Source organism: Aethalodelphis obliquidens, unplaced genomic scaffold, assembly GCF_003676395.1.
Source record: "Aethalodelphis obliquidens isolate GAN/ISIS:26980383/991018 unplaced genomic scaffold, ASM367639v1 scaffold18, whole genome shotgun sequence".
NCBI lineage: Eukaryota > Metazoa > Chordata > Mammalia > Artiodactyla > Delphinidae > Aethalodelphis > Aethalodelphis obliquidens.
Window position 1 is genome coordinate 22,913,907 of NW_020837962.1, and position 18,918 is coordinate 22,932,824.

General features: G+C 41.3%; 1 protein-coding gene across 4 annotated transcripts in view; it reads right to left on the bottom strand.

Moving 5' to 3' along the window:
* Nucleotides 1–1,791: 1,791 nt before the first annotated feature.
* SPTLC3 (serine palmitoyltransferase long chain base subunit 3) overlaps nt 1,792–18,918 on the bottom strand; it is a 126,441-nt gene continuing 109,314 nt past the window's right edge. For 3 of the 4 annotated variants that reach the window (XM_027118172.1, XM_027118175.1, XM_027118174.1), the window contains 3 exons: nt 13,507–13,642; nt 8,279–8,408; nt 1,792–2,924 (listed from right to left, as the gene is read on the bottom strand). In XM_027118172.1, coding sequence (XP_026973973.1) covers nt 2,811–2,924; nt 8,279–8,408; nt 13,507–13,642 — 380 coding nt within the window. In that variant the 3' untranslated portion in view covers nt 1,792–2,810. The other variant, XM_027118173.1, reaches the window with a different exon arrangement.

The window sequence follows — 18,918 nt, forward strand, 5'->3', positions numbered from 1 at the left end:
TTTCATTCTTTTTTCTTTATTCTGTTCTGTGGCAGTAAATTCCACCATTCTGTCTTCCAGGTCACTTATCTGTTCTTCTGCCTCAGTTATTCTGCTATTGATTCCTTCTAGTGTATTTTTCATTTCAATTATTGTATTGTTCATTTCTTTTTGTTTGTTCTTTAATTCTTCTAGGTGTTTTTTCTTTCATTCTTCTAGGTCTTTGTTAAACATTTCTTCCTTTATCTTGATCTTTGCCTCCATTCTCTTTCTGAGGTTCTGGATCATCTTCACTATCATTATTCTAAATTCTTTTTCTGGAAGGGTGCCTATGTCCACTTCATTTAGTTGTTTTTCTGGGGTTTTATCTTGTTCCTTCATGTGGTACATAGTCCTCTGCCTTTTCATTTTGTCTATCTTTCTGTGAATGTGGTTTTCGTTCCACAGCCTGCACAATTGTAGTTCTTCTTGCTTCTGCTGTCTGCCCTCTGGTGGATGAGGCTATCTAAGAGGGTTCTGCAAGTTTTCTGATGGGAGGGACTGGTGGTGGGTAGAGCTGACTGTTGCTCTGGTGGGCGGAGCTCAGTAAAACTTTAATCCTCTTGACTGCTGATGGGTGAGGCTGGGTTTTGGTTGTTTGGCCTGAGGCAACTGCTGATGGGTGGGGCTGGGTTTTGGTTGTTTGGCCTGAGGCAACCCAACACTGAAGCCTACCTGGGCTCTTTGTTGGGGCTAATGGTGGACTCTGGGAGGGCTCACGCCAAGGAGTACTTCCCAGAACTTTTGCTGCCATTGTCCTTGTCCCCACGGTGAGCCACAGCCACCCCCCACCTCTGCAGGAGACCCTCTAGCACTAGCAGATAAGTCTGATTCAGGCTCCCCTGGGGTCACTGCTCCTTCTCCTGGGTCCCATTACGCACACTACTTTGTGTGTGCCCTCCAAGAGTGGAGTCTCTGTTTCCTCCAGTCCTGTCAAAGTCCTGCAATCAAATACTGCTAGCCTTCAAAGTCTGATTCTCTGGGAATTCCTCCTCCTGTTGCCGGATCCCCAGGTTGGGAAGCCTGACATGGGGCTCAGAACCTTCACTCCAGTGGTGGACTTTTGTGGTATAATTGTTCTCCAGTTTGTGAGTTACCCACCCAGCAGTTACGGGATTTGATTTTATTGTGATTGCTCCCCTCCTACCATCTCATTGCACCTTCTCCTTTGTCTTTGAATGTGAGGTATCTTTTTTGGTGAGTTCCAGTGTCTTCCTGTTGATGATTGTTCAGCAGTTAGTTGTGATTCCAGTGCTCTCACAAGAGGGAGTGAGTGCACCTCCTTCTACTCCACCATCTTGAACCAATCTCCATGCTTCTCCATCCAACACGGGAGCTGTGGGTGGAGTTTCTATCCCAGCTCACAGCATGAAAGCCTTGGTCCATCTGTGTCATGCAAAGTCAAACCTCTCTTGAAGTGATTTGTTTATAGTGTCATTTGATGGAGTGGAATGTTCTGTAACTCATTCGAACTATTACAGAAGCTTTGCTAAAAGGTCACCACTGCTTTTTAGTGTTTCCCAATCTGGGCACCATCTGGAAGCTTGATAAAGATAAGGTTTTCCCCTGGCTTCTTCCATACCAACTAGATCCAATTAGCAAAGTGTTACTTTTGCAGAGAAATTTGTGTTCATGTTAGGAGAGAGAGAGACAGACAGGCAGACATACAGAGACAGACAGAGAGATAAAGAGAGACAGAGACAACTCAAATAAATTCCAGTTAGTTGCCCAATAGTGTGCAAGTCCACTTAGCACCAAATTGGAGTGCTTATGCCAGAGGATAGTAGTATTTAATAAGCCTGAATGGGGAAGGGGGTCAGAATTGAAAAGTGGAATAGCATTTACTTTTAAATGTCATTTTTGAATCAATATGTTCTTCAAGTGTAGTCTTGAGAGGCAACTCTAAAGGAACTTGAATTTCCCCCATGTACTCCAAATTTAATAGGAAAATGACCACTCAGTCATTAAAGTAGTAAAAGCGATGCTAAACATTCAGTCTGCATGGCACCAACAACATTCAAGTTGTTATAACCTTACAGTTTTAGTCTAGGCCTATCATTGGCTTGCTTGCTTTCTGCCCTCTTCCTGATGAAACAAAAGTCTTGAGTTTTCCAAACCTCAAAACTCAGCTGTAAAACTGTAGGAGACCAGCAAGCGGAAAAAGAAAATTTCCTTTAAAGATGTTTGGTCGCCGCTGGCCAGGCCTGCACTCTCCCTTGAAACATTAACTATGGCTTTTGACACTTGTCCTTGGAAAAAGTCCAAATGTGGCAAATGGTAGAGGCAACATTTCTTTACCCTCCTGCCTGGAACTCCCCGTGATACGGATGAGTTCTAGCTGGTGTTTCATGGGTAACAAGGAGTCCACCTACTGCCCATCACCCTTGCCCTCATCTGCAGATGAAATTAGCAAACACATAATAAGATCTGCTGAACTAAAAAATCAAAACCCTCTTATTTGGTTGGAACTCCTGCAAGGGTCTGGACCAAAGAGGTCTGGACCAAATAGCAACTAAAATACAGGCTCTGTGCTGTTAAAACTATTCTAAGAAGTGTGTGTGTGTATTTGCAGCAGGATACTTAGGGGAAGAGAAAACTAAACTCTGGAACCATAGTTTTGTCTCTGCAGAGACATTAAAAGCACAACAATCGTGTCTCCCTTGGCTCAATGAAATTGGTTTGGAAACCAATACTGTCCTTAGAAAGGAGAAGAAATCTATTCATATTTCTTTGGAGGCAAGGAGGGAGGTCTTTCTGGCAAAGTCTTTAGGCTCCATTCAGGTCCAGGAAACTCAATCCTCAAGTTCAAAGCTCGTCTCGTCGTAGAGTTCAGGGCGTGCTGACTTCCTGTTCCGGGAATATTTCACATGCAGGAGGTCACCCATCTCATCCAGGGCTTCCAAAACCTGCAAAGAGATTCCTTCCATCAGTTCTCTTTAAATCCCCAAGTGGCCTTGCTCTCTGGGGGGCTCACAGAGAACCACACTCTTCTTTTGCCAGCTTATTCGATTTTAAAGAAAAGGAGAAAGATCCAAATCATTAAGCTGTGGTTCATAAGTCAGCTCTAGAGGAATGTTAGAGGCTAATACATTTTATTTTCATATTCTTTAATAGTCTAACTCCACATTACAAATCTTTAGTTTATTTTGGGGGTGAGAGGAGAGGAATAAAATCATCTGATCCATGCTTACCCTTGAAGGATTTATTTTAAAGTTTAATGACATATATAAACTTGTGGAAGAAAAAGAAAACTTTGCAGATTACATTTGTGTTAATTCTTCATGACACAGCAAACCAACCTGGCCAGGAAGAAAACGGAACATTATGGGAGCTAATTAGGTTCCTCCTCTCTCTCCCATTCTTCTGCTGCCCCCCTCCTCCCACCCTCAACTTTTAAATACTCATGTCTATGCTCCATAGAATAATAGAATTTAAAACCACAAGACACCAAGAACTCATCTGTTTCAATTCTCTCAATCCAGGCAGGTAAATGTATCCCCAAGTTTACAAATGAAACAACTGAGATCCAGAATATACGAAATGTAAGTTTTTCCTTCCAGTCTATCACTAATCCTACTGAATTGGGCATGCCTTTTTAACCTTTTGGGCCTGTTTTTCTCAACCAGTCAAAAGAAAAGGGAAATGATATTAGAGTCCAATGTTTTGAAAAAGGTAAAGTGAGAATCGTTACCATCAGAATGAATGACTCATGGGGCTTATGGATTTTCTCCGTTGGGAAATCTTCCAAACTGACATTAGTTAAGATCCCTACCAAGATGTTAAGAATAGTTTATTTCTGGGTGGTAGGATTATGGGTAATTAAAATTTTCTTTTTACTTCAATTTATTTTCTTAATTTTTATACCAAATATAAGCCCTAGGAAAAAGTATCAGGCTTTACATTTTAAGTGGCATCAATCTGGGGTAGTTTCTGTTGCTTTTCCTGGAGGTGGGGGATGGAGTAGCTCTGTGGCTTTGAAAGTGAAGGACCCACACACCTGGGGGAGAAGTACCACAATTCATGAAGGATGTGGGAGGAAAACATAGGATTTTGATTCATTTTAATCTCAACCTTTTAAAAAAATTTTTTAAAAGAATTTTAATACAATTTTAAAGGTTACTTTCCATTTACAGTTATTACAATGTATCAGCTATATTCCCTGTGTTGTGTACAATACATCCTTGAGCCTATCTTATACCCAATAGTTTGTACCTCTTGCTGTCCAACCCTTATGTTACCCCTCCCACTCTCCCCAGTGGTAACAAGTAGTTTGCTCTCTATGTCTGTGTCTGCTTCTTTTTTATTATATTAACTAGTTTGTTGTATTTTTTATATTCTACACATAAGCAATGTCATACAGTACTTGTCTTTCTCTGTCTGACTTATTTTACTTAGCATAATGCCCTACAAGTCAATCCATGTTGCTGCAAATGGCAAAATTTCATTCTTTTTTATGGTTGAGTTATATTCCATTGCAAATACATACCACATCTTCTTTACCCATTCATCTATTAATGGACACTTAAGTTGCTTCCATATCTTGGCTATTGTAAGTAACACTGCTATGAACATTGGGGTGCATGTATCTTTTTGAACTAGTGTTTTTGTTTTTTTCATATATATACCCAGGAATGGAATTGCTGGATCATATGGCAGTTCTATTTTTGTTTTTTTTAGAAACCTCCATACTGTTTTCCACAGTGGCTGCACCAATATACATTCCCACCCACAGTGTACGAGGGTTCCCTTTTCTCCACATCCTTGCCAACATTTGTAATTTGTGTTCTTTTTGATGATAGCCATTCTGACAGGTGTGAGGTGGTATCTCAACCTTTTTAACTTCTTTTTTTGTGTCTGTTATAAAATGTACATAATATATTGATAATGCATGTATTATTTCTAAATGGATTTATGTTGAGGCCCACTAATCAACTACCTGAAACACACCAGTACTCAAACAAAGTCGGCTTTATTCAGCTTGCTGCAGCAGGGAATATGCACTCCAGGAGGACCGTCTTCGTAACAGGGAGTTGGGAAGGGCTACGTATCACATCTGGACTTGTGCACGAGATGATTCTAAGGAAGCAGGGGCCAGTTCTGGCTTGGATGCTGTCGAGAAGCTGGAGCGGCTCAGTGTTGTTTATACGTAGGCTTGTCTAGAAGGCGGGAGGATTATAGCAAGGCTAGAGCTGTCCTTGGTAACGGAGCAGCTGCCACTCATGTTAGAAGAGGGACCTTTTAAGTCATTTTGTGTTTGTAAAGTGTCCTCCTTTTTGTCTTGTTCCAAACGTGGTCACTGAATAGACTTCTCTAATATTGTATATTTTCTGCGACTGTCATTTATGTTCAGTTGCTACCTTAATGCCCTGACTGTTCAAGGGGTCATTTTTCACTTCTCTTAGAGTAAGAAACTTGCTCAAAATTTTGTATTGATTTGACGATCTCAAAAGTTTAGAGGCATTTGTCTAGATGAGGTTTCCGCGCTCCTTCCAAACCAAGTATTCCGCAGGAATTAACTCATGAAAACAATCACAAGGTCTGATATCTATTGAACTGGGTATTCGTGAGTGCCTCCATGCCGTTTGGATCAGAAAAAAGATGCAAATTGACCCAAGCTGTGCATCCCCTCCTGCCGTCTCTGGAGCGTGCTTCTGGGCACATCCTCTTCTCCTCATGCCTACAGTGCTCCTCTCTTCGCTCCCTTTTCCCTTGATGTGTAAACATGCTCAAGCCTTCCCTCACTTTCAAGGGCTTTTTCTAAACCTATTCTTTTTGCCTTTACACACTTCTCAAAAGACTAGCCTACCATTTCTTACCACCCACTCATTACATTTAGAAGAAACAATTTGTTAAAATTAATATTCTCTAAAATATACTCATTTTAGAGAATCTGCACAATATATAGAACAAAAACAGCAAAGTTCTCCCATCATCTCAAAATCTAGAGTTAGCTCAGTTATTAACATGTTATCTAATAAATTGTTATTGTGTACCTACTATGTTCTATACATTGGTTTAAGTCCTAGAATATAATGGTGATGCAGAAAGATATGGACCCGTGTGAGTGTCTGTGTGTAATTCGAGCTCAAAGTATCCCTTCAATTTTTTAATTCTTTGTATTCTTATTTCTGTTCCCTGCACTCCCCTAAAACTCTCTTTTCTGAGCAACAGCAAGATCCTACTAACTGCTAAGCCAATGGTTTCTTCTCATCTCTCACCCCACTTGGATGTTCTGCTGTTTTGTAGAGACACTTTTAAAAATTAATTTTTATCGGAGTATAGTTGATTTACAATGTTATGTTTGTTTCAGGTGTACAGCAAAGTGAATCAGTTATACATGTACATATATCCACTCTTTTTTAGATTCTATTCTCATATAGGTCGTTACAGAGTATTGAATAAAGTTCCCTGTCCTATACAGTAGGTTCTTATTAGTTATCTATTTTATATATAGTAGTGTGTGTATGTCAATCCCAATCTCCCAATTTATCCCTCCCCTCACTTTCCCCCTTGGTAACCATAACTTTGTTTTCTACATCTGTGACTCTATTTCTGTTTTGTAAATAGGTTCATCAATAGAATATTACTTAGCCATGAAAAAGAACAAAATAATGCCATCTGCAGTGACATGGATGGACCTAGAGATTGTCATACTGAGTGAAGTAAGTCAGACAAGAAAGACAAATATCATATGATATCGCTTACACATAGAATCTAAAAAAATCGCAGGGACATTTGATCCTCCCCGTCCTTGAAGCTTTTTCCTTTTTACTGTGTTGAGCACTACACTAGCTTATGACTTTTCCAATTGATCTAGCTCCATCTAAGCCCAGTTCCTCATCTGTGATTCCTATATCCAACCAGGGATGTAGGGGGAGTCTGCGCTTGGCCCGTTCACTTATATTTGGATAATTATATTTTCTACCACTGATTTTAATGATCCCTTAGTTCCTCAGATTACAGCAGCTCCAGCCTTGCATACTCTCCTAAGCTCCAGAATTGGATTTTATTTTCTTTAAATTTTATCGAAGTATAAATGACTCAGTTACACACACACACACACAAACACATATTCTTTTTCATATTCTTTTCCATTATGGTTTGTCACAGGATATTGAATATAGTTCCCTGTGCTATACAGTAGGACCTTGATGTTTATCCATCCTATATATAATAGTTTGCTTTTTCACAGCTGGCCCATAGATTTGTAATCCCAACATGTCTAGAAGTGAGCTCGTTTTATTCCCCCAGTCCTGTTGGTGTTATGCTGTTCCTTGCCATATACCTTAGCTCATATACGTGCTTAGTTTTGCCATTCTTTATTTGCTAGAGGGCTAGAGACCTCAGATTATTCTTGATTCCCTCACCCCATACGTGCCCTGCATCCAATATTTGCCAAGTCTTGGCAGCTTCATGCATGCATAACGTCTATTCCTAGATCCATTTCTTTTGTTTCCATTGCCCTTGACCTTGTCGTCTCTTGTTTTGTTCAAATAGCTCCATAATAACCCACTCCACCTTCATGCAGTTGTCTATATTTCTTTCTCGAGATGAATTTATTCTGTCTGATCTTATTGTGAAGTGCTTATTTATAGTATGTTCTCTTAGACTTTTGCCCCAGGGTTTTGCATAGAGCAGACACCTGATAGTGTTTGCTAAACTGCATTGATTTTATAAGACAGCTTCATCAACCCTAAACTGACTGACCTGGCTTGGTTCTCTGATATTATTCATTCACACAGAGATCGAAATCCAAGGACAATGAAATGTGGTTTTGAAATCCTTTACACCTCATGTAGGATGAGCTTATATGACAGATCTGTCTTTGTTGTTGTTTTTCCAACATGTGGCTTATTTGGGTCATCTTTTCTTATGATGGACGTGGTGGCTGTGAGCAGTGCCAGGATGCAGGCAGTTACTGCTGAAATAGCACGTGAGATCAGCGTCTGCCTTTAAGAACAAGCAAAGAGCAGGATGTCTGGCTACTCAGTGGGTCTTTGCTATGAAACCAAAACACCAACTTGACTCAAGTCTTCACTGAGCTGATTTCCTTTTCTATCTGCTGAGTTGATCACATTGTTGGGCATTGTTAGGATACCCTTATTTTTTATTTTTATTTTTTAGCAGTGAGTGTTATTAGTGTTGTTTTCTTAAACCATCCAAGAGAAACCCAGGGAAACCCAAGCAAGCTCAGTAAAAGAACATGCTCAGAATCCGAGGACCCCATCCTGTCGCTTCTGCTGGGCTGTGGAGTACTTACTGCGTCTAACATCTCCCGCGTATGTGCTGCTGAAACACAGAACCGAGCCCGGGCTTCTGCAAGGGGAGTAGCTGGAAATCCAACGACCACCACGCCGATTTTTCTCTTTAATAGATGCCTTGCAAAAGCCCTAAGGGAAATGTTAAAAAGGAGGTTAACTGAGAGATGACAAAATTACACTGCAAAAAGAAAAAAAGGAAAAAAAAGGAATGTGGCTAATTGACTTTTTTTTTTTAATTTATATTTATTTTGGCTGCACTGGGTCTTAGTTGTGGCATGCGGGATCTTTAGTTGCAGCATGTAGCCTTCTTAGTTGTGACATGCGGGATCTATTGGGTTGGCCAAAAAGTTCTTTAGGGTTTTTCCATAAGATGTAATGGAGAAACGTGAACGAATTTTTTTGCCAACCCAATAATTCCTCGACCAGGGCTGAACCCCGGCCCCCTGCATTGGGAGCACAGAGTCTTACGCACTGGACCAACAGGGAAGTCCCTACTTCTTTTTTTTTTTTTTTTTTTGTGATACTCACGGGCCCAGCCGCTCCGCGGCATGTGGTATCTTCCCGGACCGGGGCACGAACCCGCGTCCCCTGCATCGGCAGGTGGACTCTCAACCACCGCGCCACCAGAGAAGCCCGTCCCTACTTTTTTAAAGTAAGTAGAAGATGACTGAAGTAATGAAACTTCTCTCAGGTACAACCGATAAGGAAATGTGGCAGCCAGTCACTTGATGGTACCCATAACTGAGTGTGTGTACTGTGGGGTATGGTGCACTCATTAGACAGTTACGTGCACAGAGTCTTTGGCATTGAGCAGAAAATGCTGGTGCACGTGACCCTGGTTTAACAAGTCTGCACATATGTAAAATCTTTTGTCTGCAGGGTTCCTAAGGAATAAAAACCATTAGTCAATGCAATTACCTGAAGAAAGAATATGTTAGATGCATACCTATATGCTTTAAAAACTTCATACTGATAATACGGTGTGGAAATTTTAAGAAGCCTCTACTTCGTGACTATAATTTCAGGATCAGGGTCAGAGGATCTGCAGGAGCCAATCCCAAGCCATGTTATCTTTCCAGAGACAAAGATTTTATTTTCCATCAAGCCAAAGACAGGAAATAGCAAGGGTCTCCTCATTTGTTATGTGTATGTTCAGGGATAATAAACCCATTGGCTGGATTAAGGGGGGATGGGGAAGGAGGGAGGGAGAGAAATGCACACACACAGAGGCTGGTCGGTAGAAGCCACCTGGAAGCTGTAGGTCATAGAATTACAAAGCTCTTTGATACTGAGTAAAACCTTTTTAAGCTATGATTCCTTCCCCTTAACTGCTTCTAGCCTCTTTTTATTTCAGAGCTAATCTCAGTAACGATTCTAGAATACCCAGCTCTCAAAGTCTGTAAACTTCTTGCTCTGAGATCCAATGTCAGACCCAGGCATGTGCACCCAAGTGAGCCTTTTCCCCTTTGTGCTCCGTCGCTCCCCGCAGGAATCCTTAATCACTGAGATGCTTTGCCCTCAAGTAGGATAAATGTCTCAGATCTGTTCTTAGCATTAAGAGGTTGCTGGTGTCTTATTTTAGGCTGGAAGCTGACAGCACCACAGAAACCTTGAGTCATAACTCAGGAAGAATCCGCGACGCAGGGGTCTTTCATCCTCCTCCCGTTTAGCTGTCTGCCTTTTGGTTTCCTCGTGCAGAACGCAGGTTATCAAAGAAAGCAATGGAGATTGCAAGAACTACCAAACACACAGCCTCTCTGGCCCCCTGGCTTGGCCATGGCAAGATATAGCCTTTGATTTGGATTGCGAAGTTTACAAGGAGATGGGGCTTTCTAACTGAGGTAGCTTGAAAACAGCCATTCTTTCTTTTTCTTGATCACCCTATGGAAGGCTGCCCACGGAACTGCACAGGGTGAGAGCTCGTAATTGTCTGAGAAACAAGTCAAGTGCTTTTATTGCTAGAGTCCAAACCACCTGACCCATGATCGGGCTGGTTTTCGGAACTCCCCAAAGACCATTTTCACTGTCTGCACTCTTCTCTTTGTACCAGAGGAAGTAAGTTTTGCCAAAGAATGTGGAGTGAAATATATGACTGTTGATTCATTAGGCTAACCCGAGGCCTCCCCGGAGCAGTTCTAAGTTTAAAACTTACACTACTAAACCTAGCCTCCTTCAGCTAATGTATGTGATTGCCTCTGGGTTTGTATTCCCCAAAGCAAATTAGAGCTGGCATAGGCTGAAAGAAGCTAAACTATGTGAATAAGAATAATAATAGTACAACATTAGCGTTGCATTGCACGCAGCATCACTGCATCTTCTGCACCACCATCCTCCGAGTGTGTGATGAAGCCTGAGGATGGAAAATGTCAACCCTGTACCAAATAGTAAATACAATATATTCTTGATTATTTAAGTGAATGTTTTATGGTGAAATCGCATTATACTAAACTCCATAGAAGATTCCAGTGGTAGAATTGCAAACAGGACTTTATCCAAAAGGATACCTGGCTGGAGATAATGTCTCCATTCTGTAGTAGGTGGAAATATGGAGTAATCACAGTTCTTTGAGAAAAATCAAAAGTTTTTAAATGAGCAAATTGAAACAAGTGCTCATACACTGGCTTAGCCAATTAACTCCGTTTCAAAAGGTTCTCTGCCTTCAACTTTCCATTGAAGAAATATCAGTGCAGGAAACAAGATTGGGCAGCAGTAACTCCTGCCAACATTAGATAATATTACCTTTTGTAACTAACCTGTTCTATGTTTTCTTAACAACTCAAATAATTAGATTTTTTTTCCCATTGTCATAATGGATGCCTTTTGATTCACCAGTGATGACATTAAAGAGGGTTAAATTATACTCTGCATTGCTTTAAAGAGATGTGTATTTTTCCCCTATGGGCTGTGTTGTGCGTTGAAGAGAGCACTGGTTTAGGAGGCAAATGCAACTGGTTTGAATTCTGGCCTCTAGTACCTACAATGTGAGTGACCCTGAGAAACTAGGTTGACTTTGGGGTGTCTAGGTGTCTTCATTTGTAAACCAGGGCTAAGCATCCCACCTTCAATGGGTGACAACTGGGTTTAAGAGCCTTCCTTAGCATATAAGTAACATCCAGCAATGTTAGCGCCTCCTTAGCCATGCAACCACGATGACTCAATCTTATACTCTGTTGAAACGAACAATTATCGTCACTGTAGCTGTAGTAGTAATAATGATGTCTGCCACTGATTGAGCGCTTAGTCAATTACTATTTGAAGTGCTTTATATACATTATTAATACTATTAATAATAACAGCCAACACTGAGTAGCTCCTATGTTAAGGCATGACATGCCAAATGCTGATAGACTTCATCTTGTTTAATCTTCAAATGATCTTAGGAAATAGGTCCTATTCTATCCCATTTTCAATATGAGAAAAGTGGGGCTTCAGAAGGTTGGTTAACTTGTCCTAGATCCCCCAGCTAGGAAGAGGCAGAGTCAAATTTCTTTTTCATTCCAAACATCTCATTATACCTTAGAACATAAGTTTTCCAGGAAACTCCCTCTCAGTTTAATTTTCCTTTTTCACATTAGCTTTGTCTAGTTAGGACTCCTGGCATATAAAGGAGGAGGGGAACTCTCTCTTTTGTTCTGTCATCGTGCACTTGAATTCTTGCATTGAAATGCATTTGTTTTTATTCTTCATGGACTCTTCTCATTGGATGGATTCATGTTCCCAGCCTGTTGAGGTTCTAATTCCAGCTTCTATCATCAAAGTCAGAAGTATCCAGCACACTCCCTACCGCCACCCTCTGGTGTTGACACTCTCTAAAATGAAACAAGTTTACTTTTGGTGTCTTCATTTGAGCTAATCATAAAATATTAGATAGGCATGGACTACATGTAGGGTCAGAACATACCGTTTCCCCAACCACTCTGAGTAAACGTGGGTTTTCTTTCCTGTCATCCAAGATCAGATGGTAAAGGGTTTGGGGTTATCTGCCAGTTGGAATCACCATTGTCACTCCTTCCTGCCATTAGCACAGAGCAGTATCCTATGACATTTCTGAAGCACACTGTCTTCTTGGCTACTCCAGGCATTGATTTCCTGATCCAGGTCTATGAACAAAGGGCTGAGTGGTGGACGGCTGTGGTGCATGGGGCAACTCATGTGTGTGTTTTAACTGCTTATTATTTTGCTGTGGTGAAATGACCCAAAAGTGTACTCCAAAAAATCCATCTTTTAGGAACATATAACTCAGTCCTATCCATCATGAGTTTTCAACTAATAGCTCCAGAACTTCTTTTCTATACTACGTCTAATACTCTGCCAATCTACTTCGACTGTTAAGAGAATCAAACGGAAAGTTCCAACAATGAGGTTGTGTTAAAGGAGTGTCAGGATGTCTAGAATCTGATAAACATTTGTTGAGACTTACTTTCTACCATGTGCTTCATCAGACACACAAACATTTTATACTAGAAAAGAGTTTAATTAACTTCCTTTTAACAACAGAGTTAATTATTCTCTAGCAGATTGGAGATGGCTCACGTATAAATTCATCTGTGCCATACTGAGAAAAGTCATTTTTCCTCTTTATGCAGTTTTTACTAATGCTCAACCTCAGAGTTGCAATCGATGGAAAACAACCCCAAATAAGCTTACAGGAGTGGTGTTAACATTTTTTGTTAAGAGCAAGAGCTTTGGAGTAAGCCTAGGTTTGGGTTTGCCTCTTGGTTTTACTACTGCTTGACCGGTATGGCTTTGGGAAGCTATTTAACTGCTCTCAGCCTCAGTTTCCCCACACATGAGGGTGCCTTCTTTTGAGGATGGCCATGAGAGTGCAATGGGAGAAAGCACAGAGCCTGGTAATGTTGCTTTTGAATGTTGGGAGAGATGGTGTTTTGAGGTTCTCCCTGAGAAAGATCTTGGGGGCAGGAGGAAGTGCAGGATCATCATCAATTTACAGCTGAGGCCTGAGATAAGTGACTCCACCCAATTCACAGAGCTTGGAAATGATGGGCCGCAGTACCTGGCTCCCTTCCCACAAGATCTGTGAAAAGGTCTTGCTGATGGGCAGGCAGGTAGCTTCTGAGAAGCTGGACAAGTGAATTCTGAACTCAGCGTCCCGCTCAAAGTGCAAAGCAATACCTATGCTGAAAGAGCCCTGTGGTGTCAAAAGCACCATCTCTGTCAGATCACCTTGGAGCTTAGGTGTTATTCTGGGAGTCTGCTGGATACTCACGCTACTTTAGCAGGCATGTAAAGGAGCAGGGGAACAACGGGAGATTCCTCATTGCCATAGATAATGAATCCCATTTCACTCAGTCTCTGTCTGAAGTATCTTGTGTTTTCTGCAAGTTGCTGTACTCTCTGCAACCCTGAAAGGAAACAGGCATGAAATCCATCAATTCCCACCCGGAAGAGGGAAGCAAAGGTCAGACTGTCTTGGCAAGTGTTCCTAAGTCTTTCTGCAGTCCTGCATTAAGAGTTGGAAGGGGATCAAAGTAGGGTAGGGAAATATCTCCTGGTGAGCAGGTGTGGGCACTGATGCCTGGGATCTGCCCTGAGCCTAGAAGGCAGGATCCGGGGGAATGATGCTGCTGGGTACTGCTGGCAACCAAAGCCAGGCTAGGCTGCATGGCAGTAGGAAAACAGGAAGGGTGTCTAGCAAGAAGGAAGGAGATGAACTATCATTTACTAGACACCTATTGTGTGTGGATTCTGCTAAGTACTATAGGCACATTAGTTCAGGGGAAGAGAGTGTGACAAGAAGTCACACATACACACACACACACACACACACACACACTCCACCCCATACCAGTTGTTGGTTGTGGCCTTTTAGCCAAGCTGAGCTGGCCCTTTAAGTAACCCTTCATCTAGGTCTCTAATCAAAGAACACTTCATCCAATCTGAATTTGAAGGGGTAGCATATCCTTGGACAGATAGATCCATTGGAGACTGGGACTATTTTGTGAGGCATTCAGTGGTGATAGAGTAATAGAGGAAAGGGAAGAGGGGGCCCTCTGCTTTCTCCAGACAGAAAAAATGACAGGGTTGGCCCCCAACAGAAGGTCAAGCAAGGTACATGTGCCCATTTCAAGGTTATCGGTACTTCAGCTCAAAAGCTTATCTTCTGTCTTAAGTGCGTATCCCAGTGGGAAGGTCACACACATTATGAGATGACCAAAGGGAACTGAAGAGTAGAAAGAGTTCTGGAGATATCTGTCTACTCAGTTCTGCCTCTAATCAGGTAAGTGAATAAACTAGCCAAAGCTAGAGAGTGTTTGCTTAATAAGGAAGATTGAATAGGATTGGATATTTAAGTCCCTGAGAAATCAGTCCAATGTTTGCATTTGATGCAGCGTTGCCATTCAGCAGGAATTTGCTGATACAGCTGACCTCCATTCTGATTGGTCAGGCATCCATTCAAACTGATCAACTCTTACTCTACCAGTTATTCAATATTTTGAATATCACTCCTGAGTGTGTTTGTAACTCTTTAGATGGAAAATGGATAAAAATTTCAATAAACATGTCATCACAGTCTTCTAGTTTCTTCTTGGAGACATGGCCCCAGACCGTGCCTTGACAAAGGGTTGAGCAGTCGGTATCTCCTGCTCAGCATCCTTCCTCCAGGGGACCATGATGTTCAGGTAGAGTTGGCTCCACCTTTCCTCTTGGCTACAGGGATATTGTGTGACCCAGGCCTGGCCTATTGGAATACTCCACCCCCCTGATAATTGGCTCATTGATGGAACACAACCAGGGCCTACCAATCTTTCAAATCCACTGAGGAAGAAGTGTAAAAACAAGGTCATCTTCAAGCTACATCCTTGCCACCATGGAGGAAACGTGCTTGAGAATGATGCTGATTCAGAAGAAAGCCAAGGCACAAGACAGCAAGAGTCTTGATGGCATCATTGGAACTCTTGGGTCTAGCGGTGCCTAAGTGAGTCCATCCTTTGGACTTTCCCTGCTGTGTGAACCATTACATTTCTTTTTCTTACTGAAGCACGTTGAGCTGAATTTCTACTGATATGTCAGTAGAATATGAGCTGATATGTCCTGAGTAATACAGGTGGCCAATAATTGGATGAGGTGACTTCTTAAGGACGATAGTAATATCAACAGCAATAATTATTGTAGCTCACAGATATGTAATGTAAACTTTGTTATAAGCACTTGGCATTTAATGATTTATTTAGTTCTCACAACAACTATATTGAGGTAGATGCTATAATCTCATGTCATACATGAGGAGGAGACAAGTAACTTACCCAAGTTCACATAGTTGGTAGGTAGCAGGGCCAGAATTTGAACCCAGGCAGTTGGTTCTGAAATCTGTGCTGTTAACCCTATATTATGTTGCTCTGTCCAAGAGAAGCAATTGATGATGTCCACCCAGATAAAGGATGGTGGCCATCTCTTCTCCTCAAGCTCAGTAAAACTCATTTCTAACAGCTGTTATGATCATTGTTATACCAATTTTTTCTAGTAGAGCCAGTTGAGAGATTGAGGGCTGAACAAGATTTTGGCAGCCTCATGTTGTAAGGGTGTGGGGTACAGCACCAAAGACTAGAGTCCAGGACCTGCCACAAGGGAGGACTGGTGAACCCCTTCACTTTGGGGCCTGAAGGGCTGCTCCCAAAGAGTAACTATGAACCAGAAGTAGACAGGCCTTTACCATTCCAAGGTACTTTTAAAATCTAATCATCTGACATTTTTCACTGGGTTCTATCACTCCCCAAATACTTCAGATCTTCCGTTGAGAGTTTTACTTTGCTCATCAGATATAAATGGACTTGACTCCTGTGACATCTTAAAATTGTTAGCAATGTATGCCAAGGAATGGTGGTTTCATTGAGTAGAACACCAACCAAAGAGGAGGTTGTTGAATGCCTCAATTGTCCCTGCTTGTTTTCTGTTTCTACTCTTTACTCTTTCCCCAATCCTGGTTCTCCAGGAATATCCCTCCCCAGCTCTGCCAGTTCTCAGCAAGCAGACTGTGATGGAGAAAGTATCTGATTTATTGTACTCTCTCAGGAAAGCTGACCTGTCCACTATGTTGGCTACAGCCCATGGATGCAGGACATGCTTGACCCTAGGGAAGTCCATTTGAGTGTTGCCCAGGGAGCCATGAGTTGGTCTGTCATGAGAAGTTTGCCGAAGAGATTGTACATATGAATCAAACCAATAAGATTGTTTTGCTGGTAGAGTGTGAATGTAAAAAAATTTAGAGACAACCAACAATTGGAGGAAGACTAGAAATTGAGGGGCACTGAGAGAAAAGCATATTATCAGAATCTATGAGATAGAGGAAGCCATTGGTCAGTAGAAGCTATGGTAGCCCGTGAAGAAGAGAAGTGGGCAGTGCAACGTTGATCAATAGCAACAGGAAGAGAAGAAACAGAAACAGGGAAGAGATTATAGGCTAATGGGGGAGACAGACATTAATCAAATAAATCACACAAATGAATATAAAGTTGCAACTCTGATGAGTGTGGTAAAGAATGCTATGTGGTGTTATGAGAGTCCCTGGTAGAGAGATTGGACCAAGTGTGAGGAAGTCAATATATGATGAGTGAGCTGAGATCTGAAGGATGGACAAATGTTAACAAGATAAAGAACCAGAGGAGAGAATTCCTGGCACAGGAAACAGATGCAATGCTACTGTAGTTTGTAGAAAACAGGGTGGCTGGGAACCAGCAAGATGTGGTTGAGTGTAGGGCAAGACAAGAATGGAACAATGAGTCAACTGTCTAAAAAAACCAGGAATACAGTGTTTAGAGAATCCAACACTGAATGGTTGGTAAGAGAGGATGAGCTTAAAAGGGGGACAAACAGGAGAAATCAGAGAGGGAGAAGGTAAGTCAGGAGAAGAACTAGCGTTCATTAGAGTTATCAACATGGCAGTCATGGATAACCTTTTTCTGGGGTCTCCTGATTAGGACTTTCGTTTTAAAGAAACAGGTAGTTGCAAGTATGGTTTACTTTAATTCATATGGGCTTTTAGTTTCCTACCCACCTCCTTAAAAATAAGATAAGTCCTCTCCCCTAAAATTCCAGATTTGCAACATGAATACAAGTAAAGGATTTGGAGAAGTGTAGACCATTTGCGTAAATTTTTTTTTTAATTGAGGTAGAGTTGTTTTACAATGTTGTGTTACTTTCTACTGTACAGCAAAGTGAAATAGAGTTCCCTGTGCTATACAGCATGTTCTTGTTAGTTATCTATTTTATACATATTAGTGAATATATGTCAATCCAAGTCTCCCAGTTCATCCCACCCCCCAACCTCCCATTTGCATAAAGTTTGTTGCATAGACACAAGCCTCTTTTGTGCTTAAAAAAAAAAAAAAAAAGAACAGTTTTGTAACATGCTGAAGTGTCCCTTGGAAACTTGTATGTGTACAGAGAGCAACCTATGTGAAGGACAGAACTAGCAGTGAGGAAGGAAAATATTTGTCATTACTTAAAAATAAAACTATCATCCATACACTTTGAAACTGTGTGTGTTTAGGAAGATGAGAACATAAGGAGTAGGGAGAGATTGGGGACCGGAGAAGGAAAAGAAAAGTGGGGATGTGTGTATGCATAAGGCTGATTCACTTCGCTGTGCGGCAGAAACTAACACAGCATTGCAAAGCAATTATACTCCAATTAAAAAAAAAAAAAAAAAAAAAAACAGAAGAGGGGCTAGAGTATGACCTGTTTTAAAGAAGGCGATTCAGATACAAATGAATGTATTTACAAAACAGAAACAGACTTACAGATATTGAAAACAGACTTATGGTTACCAAAGAGGAAATGTGGGGGGGGGGGAAGAATAAGCCAGGAGCTTGGGATGAACATGCACACACCACTATATATAAGCAAAATAACCAACAAGGACCTACTGGATAGCACAGGAAACTCTACTCAATATTCTGTGATAACCTATATGAGAACAAAATCTAAAAAGAATGAATATATGTATAACTGAATCACTTTGCTGTACACCTGAAACTAGCACAACATTGTAAATCAACTATACTCCAATAAAATTAAAAACAAACAAACAAAAGTAAAGAAGGTGATTCAAATGAAGGCACAGATATACATCCCAGCTACCAAAATGTATTCCATATGGCTTGTCCCCTGTGTGTTCAGCTCTTCTGTTGATTGTTAGTTGCACAATGAATAGATGAGTTCATCAGTCTGAGTCTGATGATTCCTAAATGATCCCCCTCACAGACTAGAAGGATTTCCTGGCCTGGAAGTGCATGAATGACTTAAATTGCTTTTCCCAATGGCATTATCTTTGCACTTGCCCATAATGACTCATCCATCATTGGGCTGCCCAGCTACTTAATTGGCCCCATCTGTCCTCTCTGCCTTGATTAACCCAAGTAACTGGATCACTAGCTAATGTCATCATTTTACTGCTTCTAGATCCTTTGGAGAGCTGACCAAACAGATCAGAATATCGATCACAGGGGCAGCTGACTCTTGAGAACTGAATGTTTAATTCTTGCCCTGTCTTCTTCCTCTTTGAACCATTTAGCACAGCATGGCTGACAAGCCATTATGACACACTTCGTGGTCACCATGTTTCCTCACATAGGGTCACTATAAATGCCTTGAGGTCTTTTGAGTTGGCCAAGACACAGCT